Genomic DNA, 21,605 nt, shown 5'->3' with positions numbered 1-21,605 from the left:
GGGCCTGGCGACTTATCAGTTTTTTAAACTGATCTGTCATAGGACCTTGTCCCTTGTCACCTCAATCTGACCCAGGTCTTTCAACACCCCTCCTGAAATCAGTGGTTCCGGAGCTCTCCGCCCCACCGACCTCACAGGCAGTGTTCCCTCTAAACTGAGTGAGTGTGAGCTAGTTTTTAAGCCTCGAGCTCACACCTTTTTGTCTTATCTCAGGAAAACTGCCCCCAGAGCAATCTAATGCATACAGTCGCTCACAGCTTTAATGCCAGTAGCTCACAAAGTAGAATTTTCGCTCACAAGACTCCACAGCTTAGAGGGAGTACTGCTCACACGGTGTTTGCTGTAGTCTTATGAGCGAAAATTGTACTTCATGAGCTACTGGCATTAAAGCTGTGAGCTACTGCCTAGATTAGTTTGCTCTGGAACCATTTTTCCTGAGCTGAGACAAATACGTGTGAGCTGGAGGCTAAAAAACTGTGAGCTAGCTCACACAAACTCAGCTTAGGGGGAACGCTGCAGGGGAGTGGAAGGGAGGGAAAGGAGATCGCAAGCCGCTCTGAGACTCCTTTGGGTATCGAAGAGTGAGGACTAAATCCAATCTCTTCATCTTCTTAAACCGCATCCTGTTTCACATCCGTCCACACTTCCAGCGGGTTTAGATCTCGCCAGGGCTTTTTATGCAGAAAATGCCCAGCAGGAACTCATTTGCATGCTAGGCCACACACCCCTGACATCTTATTGTTTCACACAAGGCTTTTTTTTTGTAGAAAAAGCCCAGCAAGAACTCATTTTGGAAAAAGCGCAGAAAAGAGCAAATAGAATGATTAAAGGGTTGGAACACTTTCCCTATGAAGAAAGGTTGAAACGCTTGGGGCTCTTTAGCTTGGAGAAACGTCGACTGCGGGGTGACATGAGAGAGGTTTACAAGATAATGCATGGGATGGAGAAAGTAGAAAAAGAGGTACTTTTCTCCCTTTCTCACAATACAAGAACTCGTGGGCATTCGATGAAATTGCTGAGCAGTCGGGTTAAAACGGATAAAAGGAAGTACTTCTTCACCCAAAGGGTGATTAACATGTGGAATTCACTGCCACAGGAGGTAGTGACGGCTACAAGCATAGACAGCTTCAAGAGGGGGTTAGATAAAAATATGGAGCAGAGGTCCATCAGTGGCTATTAGCCACAGTGTCTGTGTGTGTGTATGTGTGTATGTATGTATGTGTGTGTGTATATATATATATATATATAATTTTTTTGGCCACTGTGTGACACCGAGTGGTGGACTGGAGGGGCCATTGGCCTGATCCAACATGGCTTCTCTTAGGTTCTTATGTGACACAGAGTGGTGGACTGGAGGGGCCATTGGCCTGATCCAACATGGTTTCTCTTAGGTTCTTATGTGACACAGAATATTGCACTGGAGGGGCCATTGGCCTGATCCAACATGGCTTCTCTTATGTGACACAGAGTGTTGGACTGGAGGGGCCATTGGCCTGATCCAACATGGCTTCTCTTATGTGACACAGAGTGTTGGACTGGAGGGGCCATTGGCCTGATCCAACATGGCTTCTCTTAGGTTCTTATGTGACACAGAGTGTTGGACTGGAGGGGCCATTGGCCTGATCTAACATGGCTTCTCTTATGTGACACAGAGTGTTGGACTGGAGGGGCTATTGGCCTGATCCAACATGGCTTCGCTTAGGTTCTTATTTTGCATATTAGGCCATGCCTCCTGACACCAAGCCAGCTAGAACTGCGTTCCTGTGCGTTCCTGCTTTTTTTTTAAACCCTAGATCTCGCTGAATTTTATCTCTATCTCCTGGTGTGTCCAGTGCTCCTCCCAATTTGCCATCATTTGCAAATCTAATGAGTAGCTCCTCCATATTCTCATCCAGATCATTGATAAAAATATTGAAAAGTACCAGGACGGGAACCGAGCCCTGTGGCAGCTCACTAGACACCTCCCTCCATTCCGATGAAAGGCCATGGACAACTACTCTCTTTGAGGGGTATCTGAAAAAGGGGGTCTTGGCTCCCAAAAGCTTCTATCCCCAAAAATCTTGTTTTGCAAGAGAGAGCCAGTTTGGTGTAGTGGTTCAGTATGCAGACTCTTATCTGGAAGAACCGGCTTTGATTCCCCACTCCTCCACTTGCACCTGCTGAAATGGCCGTGGGTCAGCCATAGCTCTGGCAGAGGTTGTCCTTGAAAGGCAGCTGCTGTGAGAGCCCTCTCAGCCCCATCCACCTCACAGGGTGTCTGTTGTGGGGGAGGAAGGTAAAGGAGATAGTGAGCCGCTCTGAGACTCTTTGGAGTGGAGGGCAGGATATAAATCCAATATCTTCAGCTACCTCACAGGATGTCTGTTGTGGGGGAGGAAGGGAATGGAGATTGTGAGCCGCTCTGAGACTCTTTGGAGTGGAGGGCGGGATATAAATCCAATATCTTCATCTACCTCACAGGGTGTCTGTTGTGGGGGAGGAAGGGAAAGGAGATTGTGAGCCGCTCTGAGACTCTTCGGAGTGGAGGGCGGGATATAAATCCAATATCTTCATCTTCTTCTTCTCCTAGATTCAATAAGAGCCCCGTGGCGCAGCGTGGTCAAGCTGCAGTACTGCAGTCCGAGGTCTCTGCTCACGACCTGAGTCCGATCCCGACGGAAGCTGGGTTCAGGTAGCCGGCTCAGGGTTGACTCCGCCTTCCATCCTTTCGAGGTCGGTCAAATGAGTCCCCGGCTTTCTGGGGGGAAAGCGTAGATGACTGGGGAAGGCAAGGGCAAACCACCCTGTAAAAATGTCTGCCGTGCAAATGTCGTGATGCGACGTCACCGCAACGTTGGAAACGACTGGTGCTTGCACAGGAAACGACCTTTACTTTTTTAAAGGTAAAAAGTAAAGGTAGTCCCCTGTGCAAGCACCAGTTGTTTTTTCGACTCTGGAGTGACGCTGCTTTCACGTTTTCAGAACAGACTTTTACGGGGTGGTTTGTCATTGCCTTCCCCAGTCATCGGTGCTTTCCCCCCAGCAAGCTGGGGACTCATTTGACCGACCTCGGAAGGATGGAAGGCGGAGTCAACCTGGAGCCGGTGACCTGAACCAGCTGGAATCGAACTCAGGTCATGAGCAGATTAGGACTGCAGTTCTGCAGCTTTAACCCTCTGTGCTACGGGGCTCTTCAAAGGCAACGGCAAACCACCCTGTAAAAAAGGTCTGCCATGAAAATGTCGTGATGCGACGTCGCCCCAGTGTCGGAAACAATTGGTGCTTGCACAGGGGACGACTTTTACCTTTTTTAGAAGATGAAGAAGATATTGGATTTATATCCCGCCCTCCACTCCGAAGAGTCTCAGAGCGGCTCACGATCTCCTTTCCCTTCCTCCCCCACAACAGACACCCTGTGAGGTAGATGAAGATATTGGATTTATATCCCGCCCTCCACTCCGAAGGGTCTCAGATCGGCTCACAATCTCCTTTCCCTTCCTCCCCCACAACAGACACCCTGTGAGGTAGATGAAGATATTGGATTTATATCCCGCCCTCCACTCCGAAGAGTCTCAGAGCGGCTCACAATCTCCTTTACCTTCCTCCCCCACAACAGACACCCTGTGAGGTAGATGAAGATATTGGATTTATATCCCGGCCTCCACTCCAAAGAGTCTCAGAGCGATTCACAAACTCCTTTCCCTTCCTCCCCCACAATAGACACCCTGTGAGGTAGATGAAGATATTGGATTTATATCCCGCCCTCCACTCCAAAGAGTCTCAGAGCGGCTCACAAACTCCTTTCCCTTCCTCCCCCACAATAGACACCCTGTGAGGTAGATGAAGATATTGGATTTATATCCCGCCCTCCACTCCAAAGAGTCTCAGAGCGGCTCACAATCTCCTTTCCCTTCCTCCCCCACAACAGACACCCTGTGAGGTAGATGAAGATATTGGATTTATATCCCGCCCTCCACTCCAAAGAGTCTCAGAGCGGCTCACAATCTCCTTTCCCTTCCTCCCCCACAACAGACATCCTGTGAGGTGAGTGGGGCTGGAGAGGGCTCTCCCAGCAGCTGCACTTTCAAGGACAGTCTCAGAGCGGCTCACAATCTCCTTTCCCTTCCTCCCCCACAACAGACACCCTGTGAGGTAGATGAAGATATTGGATTTATATCCCGCCCTCCACTCCAAAGAGTCTCAGAGTGGCTCACAATCTCCTTTCCCTTCCTCCCCCACAACAGACACCCTGTGAGGTAGATGAAGATATTGGATTTATATCCCGGCCTCCACTCCGAAGAGTCTCAGAGCAGCTCACAATCTCCTTTCCCTTCCTCCCCCACAACAGACACCCTGTGAGGTAGATGAAGATATTGGATTTATATCCCGCCCTCCACTCTGAGGAGTCTCAGAGGGGCTCACAATCTCCTTTACCTTCCTCCCCCACAACAGACACCCTGGGAGGTAGATGAAGATATTGGATTTATATCCCGGCCTCCACTCCAAAGAGTCTCAGAGCGGCTCACAATCTCCTTTCCCTTCCTCCCCCACAACAGACACCCTGTGAGGTGGGTGGGGCTGGAGAGGGCTCTCACAGCAGCTGCCCTTTCAAGGACAACCTCTGCCAGAGCTCTGGCTGACCCAGGGCCATTCCAGCAGGTGCAAGTGGAGGAGTGGGGAATCAAACCCGGTTCTCCCAGATAAGAGTCTGCACACTTAACCACTACACCAAACTGGCTTTTAGTGGACTCAAATCTAGGGGATCCAGGAAAGGCCTAGTTTGGCTTTCAACTGTGCAGGCAAAACGAAAGCCCCTGTTTCCCGCTCGAGAAGACCCTCTCTCTTCGCATTCTGTCCCCGAGCTTGTTAGAGGAAATGTATTCTGCAGCTTAGCTATGCAATGAATTATAAAATACACAGGACCCAAGAACCCTTTGATATCTCTCCCCCCACCCCTTTATTTCCCCTGGGCTCACATCCACATCCATCCATATTGCAAAACCCTGGGGGACGCAGGCGCACGTGTCTGTATTTGAACAAGACAATTTTTAACAAGATTTCCAGCAGCTGAGAACTTGGACATGAAAGCCGTACGATGAAGTGCGCAGATTGGGGGGGCGGGGGGGGGGGGAACCAGAAACGCGACAGGCTGATTAAATAAGACCCAGAAGAACAAAAGCAAACCTTATCAGCACCATGAAAGAGCTCCGCTGTCGGCAACGGCTAGCTCGCAGCGTCCTCCAGCGTGTTAGCTCTGGTGGATTCTCTCTGGCCTGCTCATTTTCCCTCCTCGCCTTGGAGAGAAACAGGGGTTCCTGCCACTGTACAAGCCGATTGCTCCAAAGAGGAGAGCGGCAACGCACAGGGCCGTGACTGCTAGGTAGGAAAAGATTTTGCGGAACTGCGTGAGAATGGCACACTCAGTTTGTTCCAGGATTTCTATCGCTAATTCTACACGAACACACACAAAATTAAGGCGCTAACCAACACTAAAGTCCCTTTATGCCAGGGGTGTCAAACGTGTGGCCTGGGGACCGAATCAGGCCCCCGGAGGGCTCCTATCAGGCCCCCTGTGCAACTGGCTCTTGTTTGCTTCCTTCTCCCTCTCTTTTGCTTTCTTCTGCATCTCAGCTTACTTTACAAGGCTTGCTCAATTGCACAGGAGCTACAGAGCAAAACATTGATTTTCTCCATTGGTTGAGGAGCCTTCCCCTCCTGGTCCCCTGGGGAAGGAAGGAAAGAGCCAGAGCTTCCTTTACCCAGTTCCCTGGATCCCATGGGAGAAATACAATGAAAGAACCTTTAAGACATAAGAATATAAGAGAAGCCCTGTTGGTTCAGGCCAGTGGCCCCTCCAGTCCAACACTCTGTGTCACTTAAGAACATAAGAGAAGCCCTGCTGGATCAGGCCAGTGGCCCCTCCAGTCCAACACTCTGTGTCACATAAGAACATAAGAGAAGCCATGTTGGATCAGGCCAATGGCCCATCCAGTCCAACACTCTGTGTCACTTAAGAACATAAGAGAAGCCCTGCTGGATCAGGCCAGTGGCCCCTCCAGTCCAACACTCTGTGTCACATAAGAACATAAGAGAAGCCATGTTGGATCAGGCCAATGGCCCATCCAGTCCAACACTCTGTGTCACTTAAGAACATAAGAGAAGCCCTGTTGGATCAGGCCAATGGCCCCTCCAGTCCAACACTCTATGTCACTTAAGAACATAAGAGAAGCCCTGCTGGATCAGGCCAGTGGCCCCTCCAGTCCAACACTCTGTGTCACATAAGAACATAAGAGAAGCCATGTTGGATCAGGCCAATGGCCCATCCAGTCCAACACTCTGTGTCACTTAAGAACATAAGAGAAGCCCTGCTGGATCAGGCCAGTGGCCCCTCCAGTCCAACACTCTGTGTCACATAAGAACATAAGAGAAGCCCTGTTGGATCAGGCCAATGGCCCATCCAGTCCAACACTCTGTGTCACATAAGAACAGAAGAGAAGCCTTGTTGGATCAGGCCAATGGCCCATCCAGTCCAACACTCTGTGTCACACAGCGGCCAAATATATATATATATATATATATATATATATATATATATATATATATATACACACACACACACACACACACACTGTGGCTAATAGCCACTGATGGACCTCTGCTCCATATTTTTATCTAACCCTCTCTTGAAGCTGGCTATGCTTGTGGACGCCACCACCTCCTGTGGCAGTGAATTCCACATGTTAATCACCCTTTGGGTGAAGAAGTACTTCCTTTTATCCGTTTTAACCTGTCTGCTCAGCAATTTCATCGAATGCCCACGAGTTCTTGTATTGTGAGAAAGGGAGAAAAGTACTTCTTTCTCTACTTTCTCCATCCCATGCATTATCTTGTAAACTTCTATCATGTCACCCCTCAGTCGACGTTTCTCCAAGCTAAAGAGCCCTAAGCGTTTCAACCTTTCTTCATAGGGAAGGTGTTCCAGCCCTTTAATCATTTTAGTTGCCCTTTTCTGAACTTTCTCCAATGCTATAATATCCTTTTTGAGGTGCGGCGACCAGAACTGCACACAGTACTCCAAATGAGAGGAAGAGGAGGAGGAAGAGGAAGAAGACATTGGATTTATATTTCACTCTCTACTCAGAGTCTCAGAGCGGCTCACAATCTCCTTTCCTGACTCCCCCACAACAGATACCCTGTGAAGTTGGTGGGGCTGGAGAGGGCTCTCCCAGCAGCTGCCCTTTCAAGGACAGAGGCTCAGAGTGGCCTACAATCTCCTTTCCCTTCCTCCCCCACAACAGACACCCTGTGAGGTGGGTGGGGCTGGAGAGGACTCTCCCAGCAGCTGCCCTTTCAAGGACAGAGTCTCAGAGCGGCTCACGATCTCCTTTATCTTCCTCCCCCACAACAGACACCCTGTGAGGTGGGTGGGGCTGAGAGAGCTCTGACAGAAGCTGCCCTTTCAAAGACAACTCCTGCAAGAGCTATGGCTGACCCAAGGCCACTCCAGCAGCTGCAAGCAGAGGAGTGGGGAATCAAACCCGGCTCTCTCGGATAAAAGTCCACGCACTTCACCACTACACCAAACTGGCCCTCAACTAGGTGACTACCTAGGGCACCAGCTTTTTGGGAACACCGAACTGGGCGCCCCATGTGACTCGGTGACATTATCAGTGCGGGGCTGGGGGTGCCAGAAGTTAGCCTTGCATGGGGTCCCAGACACTCTAGGGCCAGCCCCGGCTGTACAGTCCACCTTTCAAAGCGGCCGGTTTCTCCGATCTCTGTAGTCCGGAGATAAGTTGTAATCACAGGTTCCATCTGGGGTTTTTTGTTGCTGTTGTTCAGTCGCACAGTTGAATCCGACTCTTTGCGACCCCCTGGACCGAGTCACGCCAGGCCCTCCTGTCTTCCACCACCCTCCGAAGTCTGCTCAAATTTGTGTTAGTTACATCAGTAACGCTGTCCAGCCATCTCATCTTTTGCCATCCCCTTCTTCTTTTGCCTTCTGTATTTCTCAGCATCAGAGTCTTCTCCAGGGAGTGCTCCCTTCTCAGTCAGTGGCCAAAGTATTGGAGCTTCAGCTTCAGCATTTGACCTTCCAGGGAACAGTCTGGGTTGATTTCCCTTAGGACTGACTGATTGGATCTTCTTGCAGTCCAAGGGACTCTCAAGAGTCTTCTCCATTGAGTGCTCCCTTCTGATTGGGTGGCCAAAGTATTTGAGCTTCAGCTTCAGCATCTGACCTTCCAGGGAACAGTCTGGGTTGATTTCCCTTAGGACTGACTGACTGGATCTTCTTGCAGTCCAAGGGACTCTCAAGAGTCTTCTCCATTGAGTGTTCCCTTCTCATTTTGTGGCCAAAGTCTTTGAGCTTCAGCATCTGACCTTCCAGGGAACAGTCTGGGTTGATTTCCCTTAGGACTGATTGATTGGATCTTCTTGCAGTCCAAGGGACTCTCAGGATTCTTCTCCAGCACCACAGCTCAAAAGCATCTATTCTTCTGCGCTTGGCCTTCCTTATGGTCCAGCTCTCACAGCCATACATTACTACTGGGAATACCATCGCTTTGACTACATATAAGGGTATGGAAATGGTTTGGAATGGCCAGAGAGAAGAAGGAGACAATGCAAAGGCAGGAAGCTCTCGTCTTCCTGTATGCCCCTCTCGCTTTCTGAACAAGGGAACCAGCAATTCCAAAGCCCTCAGCTATCTGTTGATTTCCCTGGCACCAGCAGAGCGGAGATGCCACAAAGACGGAGGGGGAGAGGGCTCAGAGCGTTCTTGCTGCCTGCCTGCCTGCAGTCATGCTGGGACTGCCGCTGAAGCCAGCAGGCAGAAAGAGAGGCAGTTGAACAAAGCAGGAGTCAAGTGGCACCTTTAAGACCAACCAATTTTTATTGAGAACGTCAGCTTCCGTGTGCTCTTAAGCAGACTTCATCAGACGAGGAATCCAGCACAGGGAGCAAAGCCATACAGAGCTGAGCAGAGTCATACACAGCTGGTAGGCAGTGACCCAGAATGCAAAATGGTACAGATTTAAGAACCAATGACGGTGAAGTAAAATTATCTGGCAGGCAGTGGTTTAGAATGTAAAATGGCACAATGGCAGAATAGAAAAATTAACAAATCGAGCAAACCTTTGATCTGAGCAGCAGGAGCGTGCGAACGCAACGAAACAGCAGTATGCAGTAAAATTGACAAACTGAGCAAACCTTTTTAAATTTTATTTAATTTTAATGTTAATTAATAAACTGAGCAAACATTTTTAAATTGTATTTGATTGTAATGTCAATTTTACTGCATACTGCTGTTTTGTTGCTTTTGCATGCTCCTGCTGCTCAGATCAAAGGTTTGCTCAATTTGTTAATTTTTCTGTTCTGTCATTGTGCCATTTTACATTCTAAACCACTGGCCTACCAGATAATTTCACTTCACTGTCATTGGTTCTTAGACTTGTACCATGTTGCATTCTGGGCCACTGCCTATCAGCTCTGTGTGGCTCTGCTCAGCTCTGTATGGCTTTGCTCCCTGTGCCGGATTCCTCGTCTGATGAAGTGTGCTGAAGAGCACACAAAAGTGGACGTTCGAAATAAAACAAAGCAGGAGTCAAGTGGCACCTTTAAGACCAACCGTCTTAAAAGTGACACTCGACTCCTGCTTTGTTTAACTGCTTCAGACCAACCCGGCTGCCCGCTTGGATCTATCTAGAGAGAGGCAGGGCAGGCTTTGGTGGTACTGATGTTATGCCCCCCCCTCCCGAAGCCTCAGGCATCAGACTGACAGCTCGCCCGCCCCCACCAGCTCTTGCCCGGGGTGATGCTTTGTTATGCATCCACATCACATGCACATCTTCTCCCCCGGGTGCAAAAAGAAAAAACGCATTTTGAATCCCCTTTCAGGAGCCTCGATTTTGAGTAGGGAGGCTCCCGATGAATAGCTCAAACTGGGAAGCGCCGATTTCTGTATAATATAGTGGATTCTATGCACTGAAGAGGCAAGGTGGTAGTGATAGGAAAGGAAAAGAGGAAAGGTCCCCCGTGCAAGCACCAGTCGTTTCCGACTCTGGGGTGACGTTGCTTTTACACAATTTTCACGACAGACTTTTGCCGGAGCTCCGTGGCGCAGAATGTTAAAGCTGCAGTACTGCAGTCCTAAGCTCTGCTCACGACCTGAGTTCGATCTCAGCGGAAGGTGAGTTCAGGTAGCCGGCTCCAGGTTGAGTCAGCCTTCCATCCTTCCGAGGTCGCTCAAATGAGTACCCAGCTTGCTGGGGGGAAAGTGTAGATGACTGGGGAAGGCAATGGCAAACCACCTCGTAAAAAGTTTGCCGTGAAAATGTTGTGAAAGCAACGTCAACCCAGAGTCAGAAACGACTGGTGCTTGCACAGGGGACCTTTCCTTTTCCTTTCCTTGCCATTGCCTTCCCCGGTCATCTACACTTTCCCCCCAGCCAGCTGGGGACCCATTTGACTGACCTCGGAAGGATGCAAGGCGGAGTCAACCTGGAGCCGGCTACCTGAAAACCCAGCTTCCGCTGGGGATTGAACTCAGGTCGTGAGCGGAGCTTAGGACTGCAGTACTGCACCTTTAACACTCTGCGCCACGGGGCTCTTTATTAGATACAGCATGGTAGGTGGCTGCACTCCAAAGACTGGAGAACTGGGCCAACGGGGCGAACTATATACAACACTGGGTTCCCGTGCAAGTACTTGATTGGGTCATTCAAACCAGCCGGGGGTCTCTGATTGGTGCAGGGCAACAGGGATTTGGATTCTGCTGCCCATTGTTCCCGAGACCCCAAGCTCCAATGAGCCAGGCAGGAACTCCTCAAACAGTCTTCACTTGAGTCCAGTACACAATATTCTGCACACATTTTCACCACTATCCAAAAGGTTTTGCATTGTTCTTAAGACTGCTAGCTAACAGCTGGAGTCGAGTCCAGAATGCGAAGAAGAAGAAGACCGTAGATTCATACCCCGCCTTTCTCTCAGAGGCTCAGAGCGGCTTACAATCTCCTTTATCATCTTCCCCTACAACAGACACCCTGTGAAGTAGGTGGAGCTGAGAGAGCTCTGACTGAAACTGCTCTTGAGAGGAACACCTCTGTGAGAACTTGCGACTGACTCAAGGTCACATCAGCAGGTGCATGTGAAGGAGTGGGGAATCAAACACAGTTCTCCCAGATAAGAGTCCACACATTTAACCACTACACCAAACTGGCTCTCTATTAGAGCTATGGTTGACCCAAGGTCATTCCAGCAGGTGCAAGTGGAAGAGTGGGGAATCAAACCCGGTTCTCCCAGATAAGACTCTGCACACTTAACCACTACACCAAACTGGCTCTTGATACGCCTAACTTAAACAAGTATAAGTGCCAAGTTCTATGGGTAACAAAAGTGAGCAACACACATACTGGATGGGGGATACACGTCTGGGTAAGAACATAAGAGAAGCCATGTTGGGTCAGGCCAATGGCCCATCCAGTCCAACACTCTGTGTCACATAAGAACATAAGAGAAGCCCTGTTGGATCAGGCCACTGGCCCATCCAGTCCAACACTCTGTGTCACAAAGTGGCCAAGAAACCCAGGTGCCATCAGGAGGTCCATCAGTGGAGCCAGGTAGGTGGGGCTGAGAGAGCTCTCCCAGGAGCTGCCCTTTCAAGGACAGCTCTGCAAGAGCTACGGCTGACCCAAGGCCATTCCAGCAGCTGCAAGTGGAGGAGCAGGGAATCAAACCTGATTCTGCCAGATAAGAGGCCTCTGGAGACCAAGAAGACTTTTTTGGGTATCAGCTTTTGGGAATCAAAAAGTGAGCTTTAACTCATGAAATTTCATATTCAAATAAATGCCGTTAGTTTGTAAGCTGCCGCGAGATGTTTAAAAATTTTGCTACGGCGGGCTAACACAGCTACCCCTTGCAACCTGATGGAAATTGTCGGGCTGAGTCCATTTTCCCACTACTGCTGTCTGCCAGCATCCAAGTGTACCCCAAAACATTCCCACACTGGCTTACCTGGTTCTTCAAATGGCTCTTCATTTGTTAATGTCCTGGATAGGATGAGGATTAAGGCTTCTTTGAACTGGTCGAAGCTGACCTTAAATTAAAAAAAGAGAGAAAGAAACTAAGTTTCCCGAAGGCGTTTAAGCTATGCAGCAGATTGTTTACCCAATTTATTGATTTAACAAATTTCTATTCTGCTCCCTCTCCCCCAAGGCAAGAGCCCCGTGGCGCAGAGTGTTAAGGCTGCAGTACTGCAGTCTTAAACTCTGCTCACAACCTGAGTTCGATCCCTGGTGGAAGCTGGTTTTTCAGGTAGCCGGCTCGAGGTTGGCTCAGCCTTCCAAAGCCGGTCAAATGAGTCCCCAGCTTGCTGAGGGGAAAGCGTAGAGGACTGGGGAAGGCGATGGCAAGCCACCCCGTAAAAAGTCTGCCGTGAAAACGTTGTAGGTAGGTAGGTAGGTAATTTTATTTATATCCCGCCCTCCCCGCCGGAGCAGGCTCAGGGCGGCTAACAACATCATTCAGTTTCCCTTATACAAAAGACAAGGTTACATTAACATTAAACATTAAAAATTCTGATAAGTTTAAAATCACTTAATTAAGTTGATAAAAGTGCTAATGCTAGTTGTGCTTTTATAATGGCGGTAATCATTAGCAATTTCTTTCTTCGTCAGCGAAAGCCAGTCGGAAGAGGAAGGTCTTGCAGGCCCTGCGGAATTGTTCAAGGTCCCGCAGGGCCCGCATTTCCTCTGGAAGTTGGTTCCATAGGTTCGGGGCTGCAGAGGAGAAGGCCCGGTTACGGGTACATTGCAGCTTCACCTCTTTCGGTCCGGGGGTGGTCAACAAGTTTTTTCCAGCTGACCTCAGTGCTCTCTGGGGTTCGTATGGGGAGAGACGGTCCCTAAGGTAGACAGGTCCTCGACCATATAGGGCTTTAAAGGTAATGACCAGCACTTTGTAACGAACCCGGTATGTAACTGGCAGCCAGTGCAGCTCGCGCAGCCCAGGCTGTATGTGCTCCCATTTAGGGAGCCCCAACAACAGTCTGGCCGCTGCGTTCTGCACCAGCTGCAGCTTCCGGGTTCGGTACAGAGGCAGCCCCATGTAGAGGGCATTACAGTAATCCAGTCTCGAGGTGACCGTTGCGTGAAGTACCGTTGCCAGGTCTTGGCGCTCTAGGAAGGGAGCCAACTGCCTTGCCCGCCTCAGGTGAAAAAAGGCTGACTTGGAAGTGGCTGCAATCTGGGCCTCCATTGATAAAGAAGGCTCCAGTAAAACTCCCAGACTCCTGACCCGGTGCGCCGCTTTCAGTGGCGCCCCGTCGAAGACCGGGAGAGGTATTTCCCCTTCCCGGGCGCCCCGACCCAGACAAAGGACTTCTGTCTTCGCTGGATTCAATTTCAGCCCGCTCCCCCTCAACCACATTGCCATGTCCTGCAAGGCCCGGTCTAAATTTTCAGGGACGCAGCCAGGCCGGCCGTCCATCAGCAGATAGAGTTGGGTGTCATCTGCATATTGGTGGCACCCAAGTCCATATCTCCTGGCAATCTGGGCAAGAGGGCGCATATAGATATTGAATAATATTGGTGAGAGAACTGCCCCTTGAGGCACTCCACAATCCAGTGTGTGCCTCCGGGACCGCTCACCACCAATTGCCACCCTTTGTCCCCGATTCTCGAGGAAGGAGGAGAGCCATTGTAGGGCAGACCCCCTCACCCCTATATCGGCGAGGCGGTGGGTCAGTAGCCGATGGTCGACCGTGTCGAACGCGGCCGACAGATCTAACAGCATCAGCACCGCCGCACCGCCCCGATCCAGATGCCGTTGGAGATCATCTACCAGGGCGACCAGTACTGTCTCCGTCCCATGACCCGGGCGAAAGCCGGACTGGCAAGGGTCTAGGATGGAAGCGTCATCCAGAAAACTATGCAACTGCGACGCCACTGCCCTCTCTATCATTTTACCTAAAAACGGTAAATTGGAGACCGGTCGGTAGTTTGCCAATTCGTCCGGGTCTGCTGTACTTTTTTTCAAGAGGGGTCGGACCAAAGCCTCTTTCAGGGATGATGGGAAGCGCCCCTCCGAGAGGGATCTATTTATGATGTCCCGTAGAGGACATTCAAGCTCCCTCAGGCAGGATTTAATTAGCCAGGAGGGGCATGGGTCCAAATCACAAGTTGTAGGGCGCGCAGAGGAGAGAATTCCGTCAACTTCCTCCAGGCTGAGCGGGTCGAAATGATCCAGAATTAAATCAGAAGACAGGCAAGGGGCCTCGGGCTCATGTGCTGTATCTAAGGTGATGGGCAGGTCCTGGCGGAGCGACGTGATTTTGTCTGCAAAAAATTTCGCAAAAGCCTCACAGCCTATTTCTAATTCTTTGACGTTTGGTCTGCCCTGGGGCAGTGTAGTTAAATGTCCAATTATTTTAAACAATTGTGCCGGGCGCGAATTTGCAGACGCAATCTTGGCCGCGAAGTACTTCTTCTTCGCGGTCTTGACTGCCATCTCATACGACCTCATAAACGTTCTGTAGGATGTTCTCGCCGCTTCGCCACGAGTGCGCCGCCACTGCCTCTCTAGTCGTCGGAGTCCTTGTTTCAGCCGGCGTAGCTCCAGGGTATACCAGGGAGCCAGCCTTGAACGAGGGCGCAGAGGACGTCGGGGTGCGATCTCGTTGATTGCCCCAGATAGCCGGTCTTGCCAGGCATCAACCAGGGCATCAAGGGAATCGCAAGGGGGCCAAGGATCCCGAAGAGCTGTTTGGAACCGTTCCGGGTCCATCAGGCTCCGCGGGCGAGCCAAAATAGGCTCTCCGCCCTTACAGGGTTGTGGTAGCGTCTCCATACGAGCCTTGAGGGCTAAGTGATCCGACCATGGTATCGCCTCCGTCGCGATTTCGTTCACTTTAATCCCAGCCGCAAAGATCAGATCTAATGTGTGCCCAGCCTGATGTGTGGGAGTCGTAACAAATTGTGAAAGCGACGTCACCCTAGAGTCAGAAACGACTGGTGCTTGCACAGGGGACCTTTCCTTTCCCTCTCCCCCAAACAGGACTTGGCAATTTGGGGGGTGGTAGAACAGCTTCAGTTTGCAGGTGTGTAGGGGCTAGATTGGGACCATGCTATGCTGGCGGGGGAGGGGGGAGTTAAACCTTCTCCCCCGGCATTCTTTTCTTACTCTGCAATGACCTCTGGATACCACCATTTGCTCTTTTACTTTGGACCCCTTGAACGCAAGCGTTAAGAGCGGCAGACTCCTGATCTGGCCGAATTGGGTTCAATTCCTGCTGGGTGACCTTGGGTCAGTCACAATCCTAGAATCCTAGAGTTGGAAGGGACCTCCAGGGTCATCTAGTCCAACCCCCTGCACAATGCAGGGAACTCACAAAGGCCTCCCCCTTAATTCACAGGATCCTCATTGCTGTCAGGTGGCTATTTTAGGTTTAAAAACCTCCAAGGAAGGAGAGCCCACCACCTACTGAAGAATCCTAGAGTTGGAAGGGACCTCCAGGGCCATCTAGTCCAACCCCCCACACAATGCAGGAAACTCACAAATACTGCCCCCTAAATTCACAGGATCTTCATTGTTGTCAGGTGGCTATTTTAGGTTTAAAAACCTCCAAGGAAGGAGAGCCCACCACCTCCCGAGGAAGCCTGATCCACTGAGGAACTGCTCTAACTGTCAGGAAGTTCTTCCTAATGTTTTTTTTTTTTTGTTAAAACAATTTTATTGGTAACATATGGTAATAAATCTATATCTTACATCTTTAAAAACTTCTTTTATCTACCCCATATATTACTTTTTACCCACCCCTCCCCCATTACTTGACCCCCACGAGTGTTATTTACTTAAAAGCAAATATTTAAAGGTACCCTTAACTATTAAAACAAAATTTTATATTCTTCTTTTTAAAACTTAATCATTATCAAAAATTGTCCAATGCCCTTTTATTTTCCACTCTTTTTCTACATATCTTCTAAACTTTTTCCACTCCGTCTTAAAAACTTCTAAATCATAGTCTCTTAATATTCTTGTTAATTTATCCATTTCACTCCATGTCATAACTTTTATAATCCAATCCCATTTCTCTGGTATTTTTTCTTGCTTCCACAACTGCGCATACAATGTCCTAGCAGCTGAGAGCAAGTACCAGATTAAAGTTCGATCTTCTTTTGGAAATTTTTCCATTTGCAACCCCAACAAAAAAAGTCTCTGCAACTTTGTTAAAATCATATCCCAAGATCTTAGAAATCTCTCGCTGAATCATCTGCCAAAACATTTTAGCTCTTTCACATGTGCACCACATATGGTAGAAAGAACCTTCATGCTTTTTACATTTCCAACATCTGTCTGGCATCTTGTTATTCATCTTTGCTAGGAGTCATTCCTAATGTTCTTCCTAATGTTGAGCCAAAAACTCTTTTGATTTAATTTCAATCCATTGGTTCTAGTCCTACCTTCTGGGGCCACAGAAAACAATTCCACGCCATCCTCTAGAGGACAGCTCTTCAAATACTTGAAGAAGGTGATCCTATCACCTCTCAGCCGCCTCCCCTCCAGACTAAACATGCCCAGCTCCTTCAACCTTTTCTCATAGGACTCGGTCTCGAGACCCCTCACCATCTTCATAGCCTTCCTCTGGACCCGTTCCAGTTTGTCTAGATCCTTCTTAAAAAGTGGTCCCTCTAAGCTTGTCTCAATCAATGGTCCCTCTAAGCTTGTGAGCAAAACTTCTCCTTTGTGAGCTGCTGGCTTCAAAGTTGTGAGCGAGGAATTTGCCTCCTGCATAGATCAGTTGGCTCTGGAGCCCTCTTCTTCGAACGGAGACAAAAAAGCATGAGCCGGAGGCTAAAAAACCATGAGCTAGCTCACACGAACTCAGCTGTAGAGGGAACACGAGTCATATTCTCTCAGCCCCGCATACCAGAGCCCTTGTTGAGGGGAGAGGAGGCGGATATCCCCATCCTACGCTTTGAATACTCTCCTATTGGTGGAACAAATTTCTTTGAAATTTTAAAAATGATACTGTACATCGCTTAGAGCCCTTCTACTGCAGGGATTATGATGATGACGATACTGGATTTAAACCCCGCCCTCCACTTCGAATCTCAGAGCGGTTCACAATCCCCTTTATCTTCCTCTCCCACAGCAGACACCCTGGGAGGTGGGTGGGGCTGAGAGGGCTCTCCCAGAAGCTGCCCTTTCAAGGACAGAGTCTCAGAGCGGCCTACAATCTCCTTTCCCTTCCTCCCCCACAACAGACACCCTGTGAGGTGGGTGGGGCTGGAGAGGGCTCTCCCAGCAGCTGCACTTCCAAGGACAGAGTCTCAGAGTGGCCTACAATCTCCTTTCCCTTCCTCCCCCACAACAGACACCCTGTAAGGTGGATGGGGCTGAGGGGACTCTCACAGCAGCTGCCCTTTCAAGGACAGAGTCTCAGAGCAGCCTACAATCTCCTTTCCCTTCCTCCCCCACAACAGACACCCTGTGAGGTGGGTGGGGCTGGAGAGGGCTCTCCCAGCAGCTGCACTTCCAAGGACAGAGTCTCAGAGTGGCCTACAATCTCCTTTCCCTTCCTCCCCCACAACAGACACCCTGTAAGGTGGATGGGGCTGAGGGGACTCTCACAGCAGCTGCCCTTTCAAGGACAGAGTCTCAGAGCAGCCTACAATCTCCTTTCCCTTCCTCCCCCACAACAGACACCCTGTGAGGTGGGTGGGGCTGGAGAGGGCTCTCCCAGCAGCTGCACTTCCAAGGACAGAGTCTCAGAGTGGCCTAAAATCTCCTTTCCCACAACAGACACTCTGTGAGGTGGGTGGGGCTGAGAGGGCTCTCCCAGAGCTGCCCTTCCAAGGACAGGGTCTCAGAGCGGCCTACAATCTCCTTTCCCTTCCTCCCCCACAACAGGCACCCTGTGAGGTAGGTGGGGCTGAGAGGGCTCTCACAGCAGCTACCCTTTCAAGGACAACTCCTGCAATACCTATGGCTGATTCAAGGCCATCCCAGCAGCTGCAAGTGGAGGAGTGGGGAATCAAACGCTAAGAGGTTCTCCCTAAGAGTCTGCACACTTAACCACTACACCAAAGGAAAGTAAAGGTGCCCTGTGCAAGCAATAGTCGTTTCCGATTCTGGGGTGACGTTGCTTTTACGTTTTCACAACAGACTTTTTACAGGGTGGTTTGCCCTTGCCTTCCCCAGTCATCTTCGCTCCCCCCCCCCCCAGCAAGCTGGGGACTCATTTGACCGACTTCGGAAGGATGGAAGCCAACCTCGAGCCGGCTACCTGAAAACCCAGCTTCCACCGGGGATTGAACTCAGGTCATGAGCAGAGCTTAGGACTGCAGTACTGCAGCTTTAACACTCTGCACCACGGGGCTCTCACTACACCAAACTGGCTCTCGATTAGGCAATTGATAAATCTAATTAGGCAACTGGTAAATCCAATGTATAAATAAAAATAAGTTCAAACAATTGCTGGGAATTTAATCGGGGCACATAATTTAATCCCACGCAACAAGAACTCCTTGGTTCAAATCTCACTGATGATATGGACATAGTAGGTGCCCTTAGGAGAGCCAATCTCTCACATCCTCATTCCCTGCAGAAAAGTGCCTTCCACTCTAGAAAAAAACACCCCAAGCACATAAGAACATAAGAGAAGTCCAACACCTCGTGTCACATAAGAACAAAAGAGAAGCCATGTTGGATCAGACCAATGGCCCATCCAGTCCAGCACTCTGTGTCACATAAGAACATAAGGGAAGCCATGTTGGATCAGGCCAATGGCCCATCCAGTCCAACACTCCATGTCACATAAGAACATAAGAGAAGCCATGTTGGATCAGGCCAATGGCCCATCCAGTCCAACACTCCGTGTCACATAAGAACATAAGGGAAGCCATGTTGGATCAGGCCAATGGCCCATCCAGTCCAACACTCTGTGTCACATAAGAACATAAGGGAAGCCATGTTGGATCAGGCCAGTGGCCCATCCAGTCCAACACTCCATGTCACATAAGAGAAGCCATGTTGGATCAGGCCAGTGGCCCATCCAGTCCAACACTCCATGTCACATAAGAACATAAGAGAAGCCATGTTGGATCAGGCCAATGGCCCATCCAGTCCAACACTCCGTGTCACATAAGAACATAAGGGAAGCCATGTTGGATCAGGCCAATGGCCCATCCAGTCCAACACTCCGTGTCACATAAGAACATAAGAGAAGCCATGTTGGATCAGGCCAATGGCCCATCCAGTCCAACACTCCATGTCACATAAGAACATAAGAGAAGCCATGTTGGATCAGGCCAATGGCCCATCCAGTCCAACACTCTGTGTCACATAAGAACATAAGGGAAGCCATGTTGGATCAGGCCAATGGCCCATCCAGTCCAACACTCTGTGTCACATAAGAACATAAGTGAAGCCATGTTGGATCAGGCCAGTGGCCCATCCAGTCCAACACTCCGTGTCACATAAGAACATAAGGGAAGCCATGTTGGATCAGGCCAATGGCCCATCCAGTCCAACACTCCGTGTCACATAAGAACATAAGGGAAGCCATGTTGGATCAGGCCAATGGCCCATCCAGTCCAACACTCTGTGTCACATAAGAACATAAGGGAAGCCATGTTGGATCAGGCCAGTGGCCCATCCAGTCCAACACTCCATGTCACATAAGAACATAAGAGAAGCCATGTTGGATCAGGCCAATGGCCCATCCAGTCCAACACTCCGTGTCACATAAGAACATAAGGGAAGCCATGTTGGATCAGGCCAGTGGCCCATCCAGTCCAACACTCCATGTCACATAAGAACATAAGAGAAGCCATGTTGGATCAGGCCAATGGCCCATCCAGTCCAACACTCCGTGTCACATAAGAACATAAGGGAAGCCATGTTGGATCAGGCCAATGGCCCATCCAGTCCAACACTCCGTGTCACATAAGAACATAAGAGAAGCCATGTTGGATCAGGCCAATGGCCCATCCAGTCCAACACTCCATGTCACATAAGAACATAAGAGAAGCCATGTTGGATCAGGCCAATGGCCCATCCAGTCCAACACTCCGTGTCACATAAGAACATAAGGGAAGCCATGTTGGATCAGGCCAATGGCCCATCCAGTCCAACACTCTGTGTCACATAAGAACATAAGGGAAGCCATGTTGGATCAGGCCAGTGGCCCATCAAGTCCAACACTCCGTGTCACATAAGAACATAAGGGAAGCCATGTTGGATCAGGCCAATGGCCCATCCAGTCCAACACTCCGTGTCACATAAGAACATAAGAGAAGCCATGTTGGATCAGGCCAATGGCCCATCCAGTCCAACACTCTGTGTCACATAAGAATATAAGAGAAGCCATGTTGGATCAGGCCAATGGCCCATCCAGTCCAACACTGTGTCACATAAGAACATGAGAGAAGCCATGTTGGATCAGGTCAATGGCTCCTCCGGTCCAACACTCTCTGTCACATAAGAACATAAGAGAAGCCACGTTGGATCAGGCCAATGGCCCATCCAGTCCAACACTCTGTGTCACATAAGAATATAAGAGAAGCCGTGTTGGATCAGGCCAATGGCCCATCCAGTCCAACACTCTGTGTCACATAAGAACATAAGAGAAGCCCTGTTGGATCAGGTCAATGGTCCCTTCAGTCCAACACTCTGTGTCACATAAGAACATAAGAGAAGCCCTGTTGGATCAGGCCAATGGCCCATCCAGTCCACCACTCTGTGTCACATTAGAATATAAGAGAAGCCATGTTGGATCAGGCCAATGGCCCATCCAGCCCAACACCCTGTGTCACACAGTGTCCAAAAAACCCCCCAACCCAGGTGCCATCAGGAGGTCCATCGGTGGAGCCAGGACACTAGAAGCCCTCCCACTGTGCTTCCTCCCCCAAGCACCAAGAATACAGAGCATCACTGCCCCAGACAGAGTTCCAACAATACGCTTTGATGGACAAAAGATTCCAGTGCTTAGAGATGCAAACAGCTCTAGCCGGAGAGGACCAACCGGTTGACTATCAAACACCATCTTGTTAGAATGTTGATTCAGGTAAGGAGGCACGTTGGTCTGAAGTAGCAGAACAAATTTTGTGTCCAGTGGCACCCTTAAGACCAACAAAAAGTTTATTCAAGGTTTTGAGTCGAGTGTGGTGCTATTTGTGACAGTGTGCCTGCATATGAAAAGCTCATGCCTTGACTACACTTTTGTTGGCCTTAACGGTACCACTGGACTCAACATTTGCTAGAATGTTGTACCTAAAGAACAGTGACTGAGAAATCATAAAAGGCCAGAGTGTATTTTCTTCTTTTGGTGGGCGTGGGGGGGGCAGGAAAATCAGGAGTGACCCCAATAGAGGATGGATTCTCAACGGGAGATGTTATGATAAGATCTCAGGATGTGGAAGAAGCTCTTAACCCCCCTCTTCTTTGTTCATCTTCCTTAAATGGGCACAAGCCGTGAAGGACTAAACATTTATGAAGGGGTGCCATCTTGTCCATGTGTTGAGGGAAAGTCCTAGCTCTGAGAACAAAGGTCTTTTAAAAGAGCCAGCTTCAAGAATTACTAGCCTGTCCTCGCAACAACATCGTTAAGTGCAAAGTTCAGGGTTCAG

At 49.6% G+C, this 21,605-nt stretch overlaps 1 protein-coding gene across 1 annotated transcript in view; it reads right to left on the bottom strand.

Annotated features, from left to right (window-relative positions):
- Window positions 1-21,022, bottom strand: part of NIN (ninein) — a 133,999-nt gene extending 112,977 nt beyond the window's left edge. The window contains 2 exon segments of the mRNA XM_060261416.1: window positions 11,992-12,073; window positions 21,002-21,022. Coding sequence (XP_060117399.1) covers window positions 11,992-12,073; window positions 21,002-21,022 — 103 coding nt within the window.
- Window positions 21,023-21,605: the final 583 nt, after the last annotated feature.

The sequence above is a fragment of the Heteronotia binoei genome, chromosome 21, assembly GCF_032191835.1.
Source record: "Heteronotia binoei isolate CCM8104 ecotype False Entrance Well chromosome 21, APGP_CSIRO_Hbin_v1, whole genome shotgun sequence".
In the NCBI taxonomy this organism is placed as follows: Eukaryota; Metazoa; Chordata; class Lepidosauria; order Squamata; family Gekkonidae; genus Heteronotia; species Heteronotia binoei.
The sequence above is the reverse complement of the archived record's forward strand: the minus strand, read 5'-3'. Positions and strand labels throughout refer to the sequence as shown.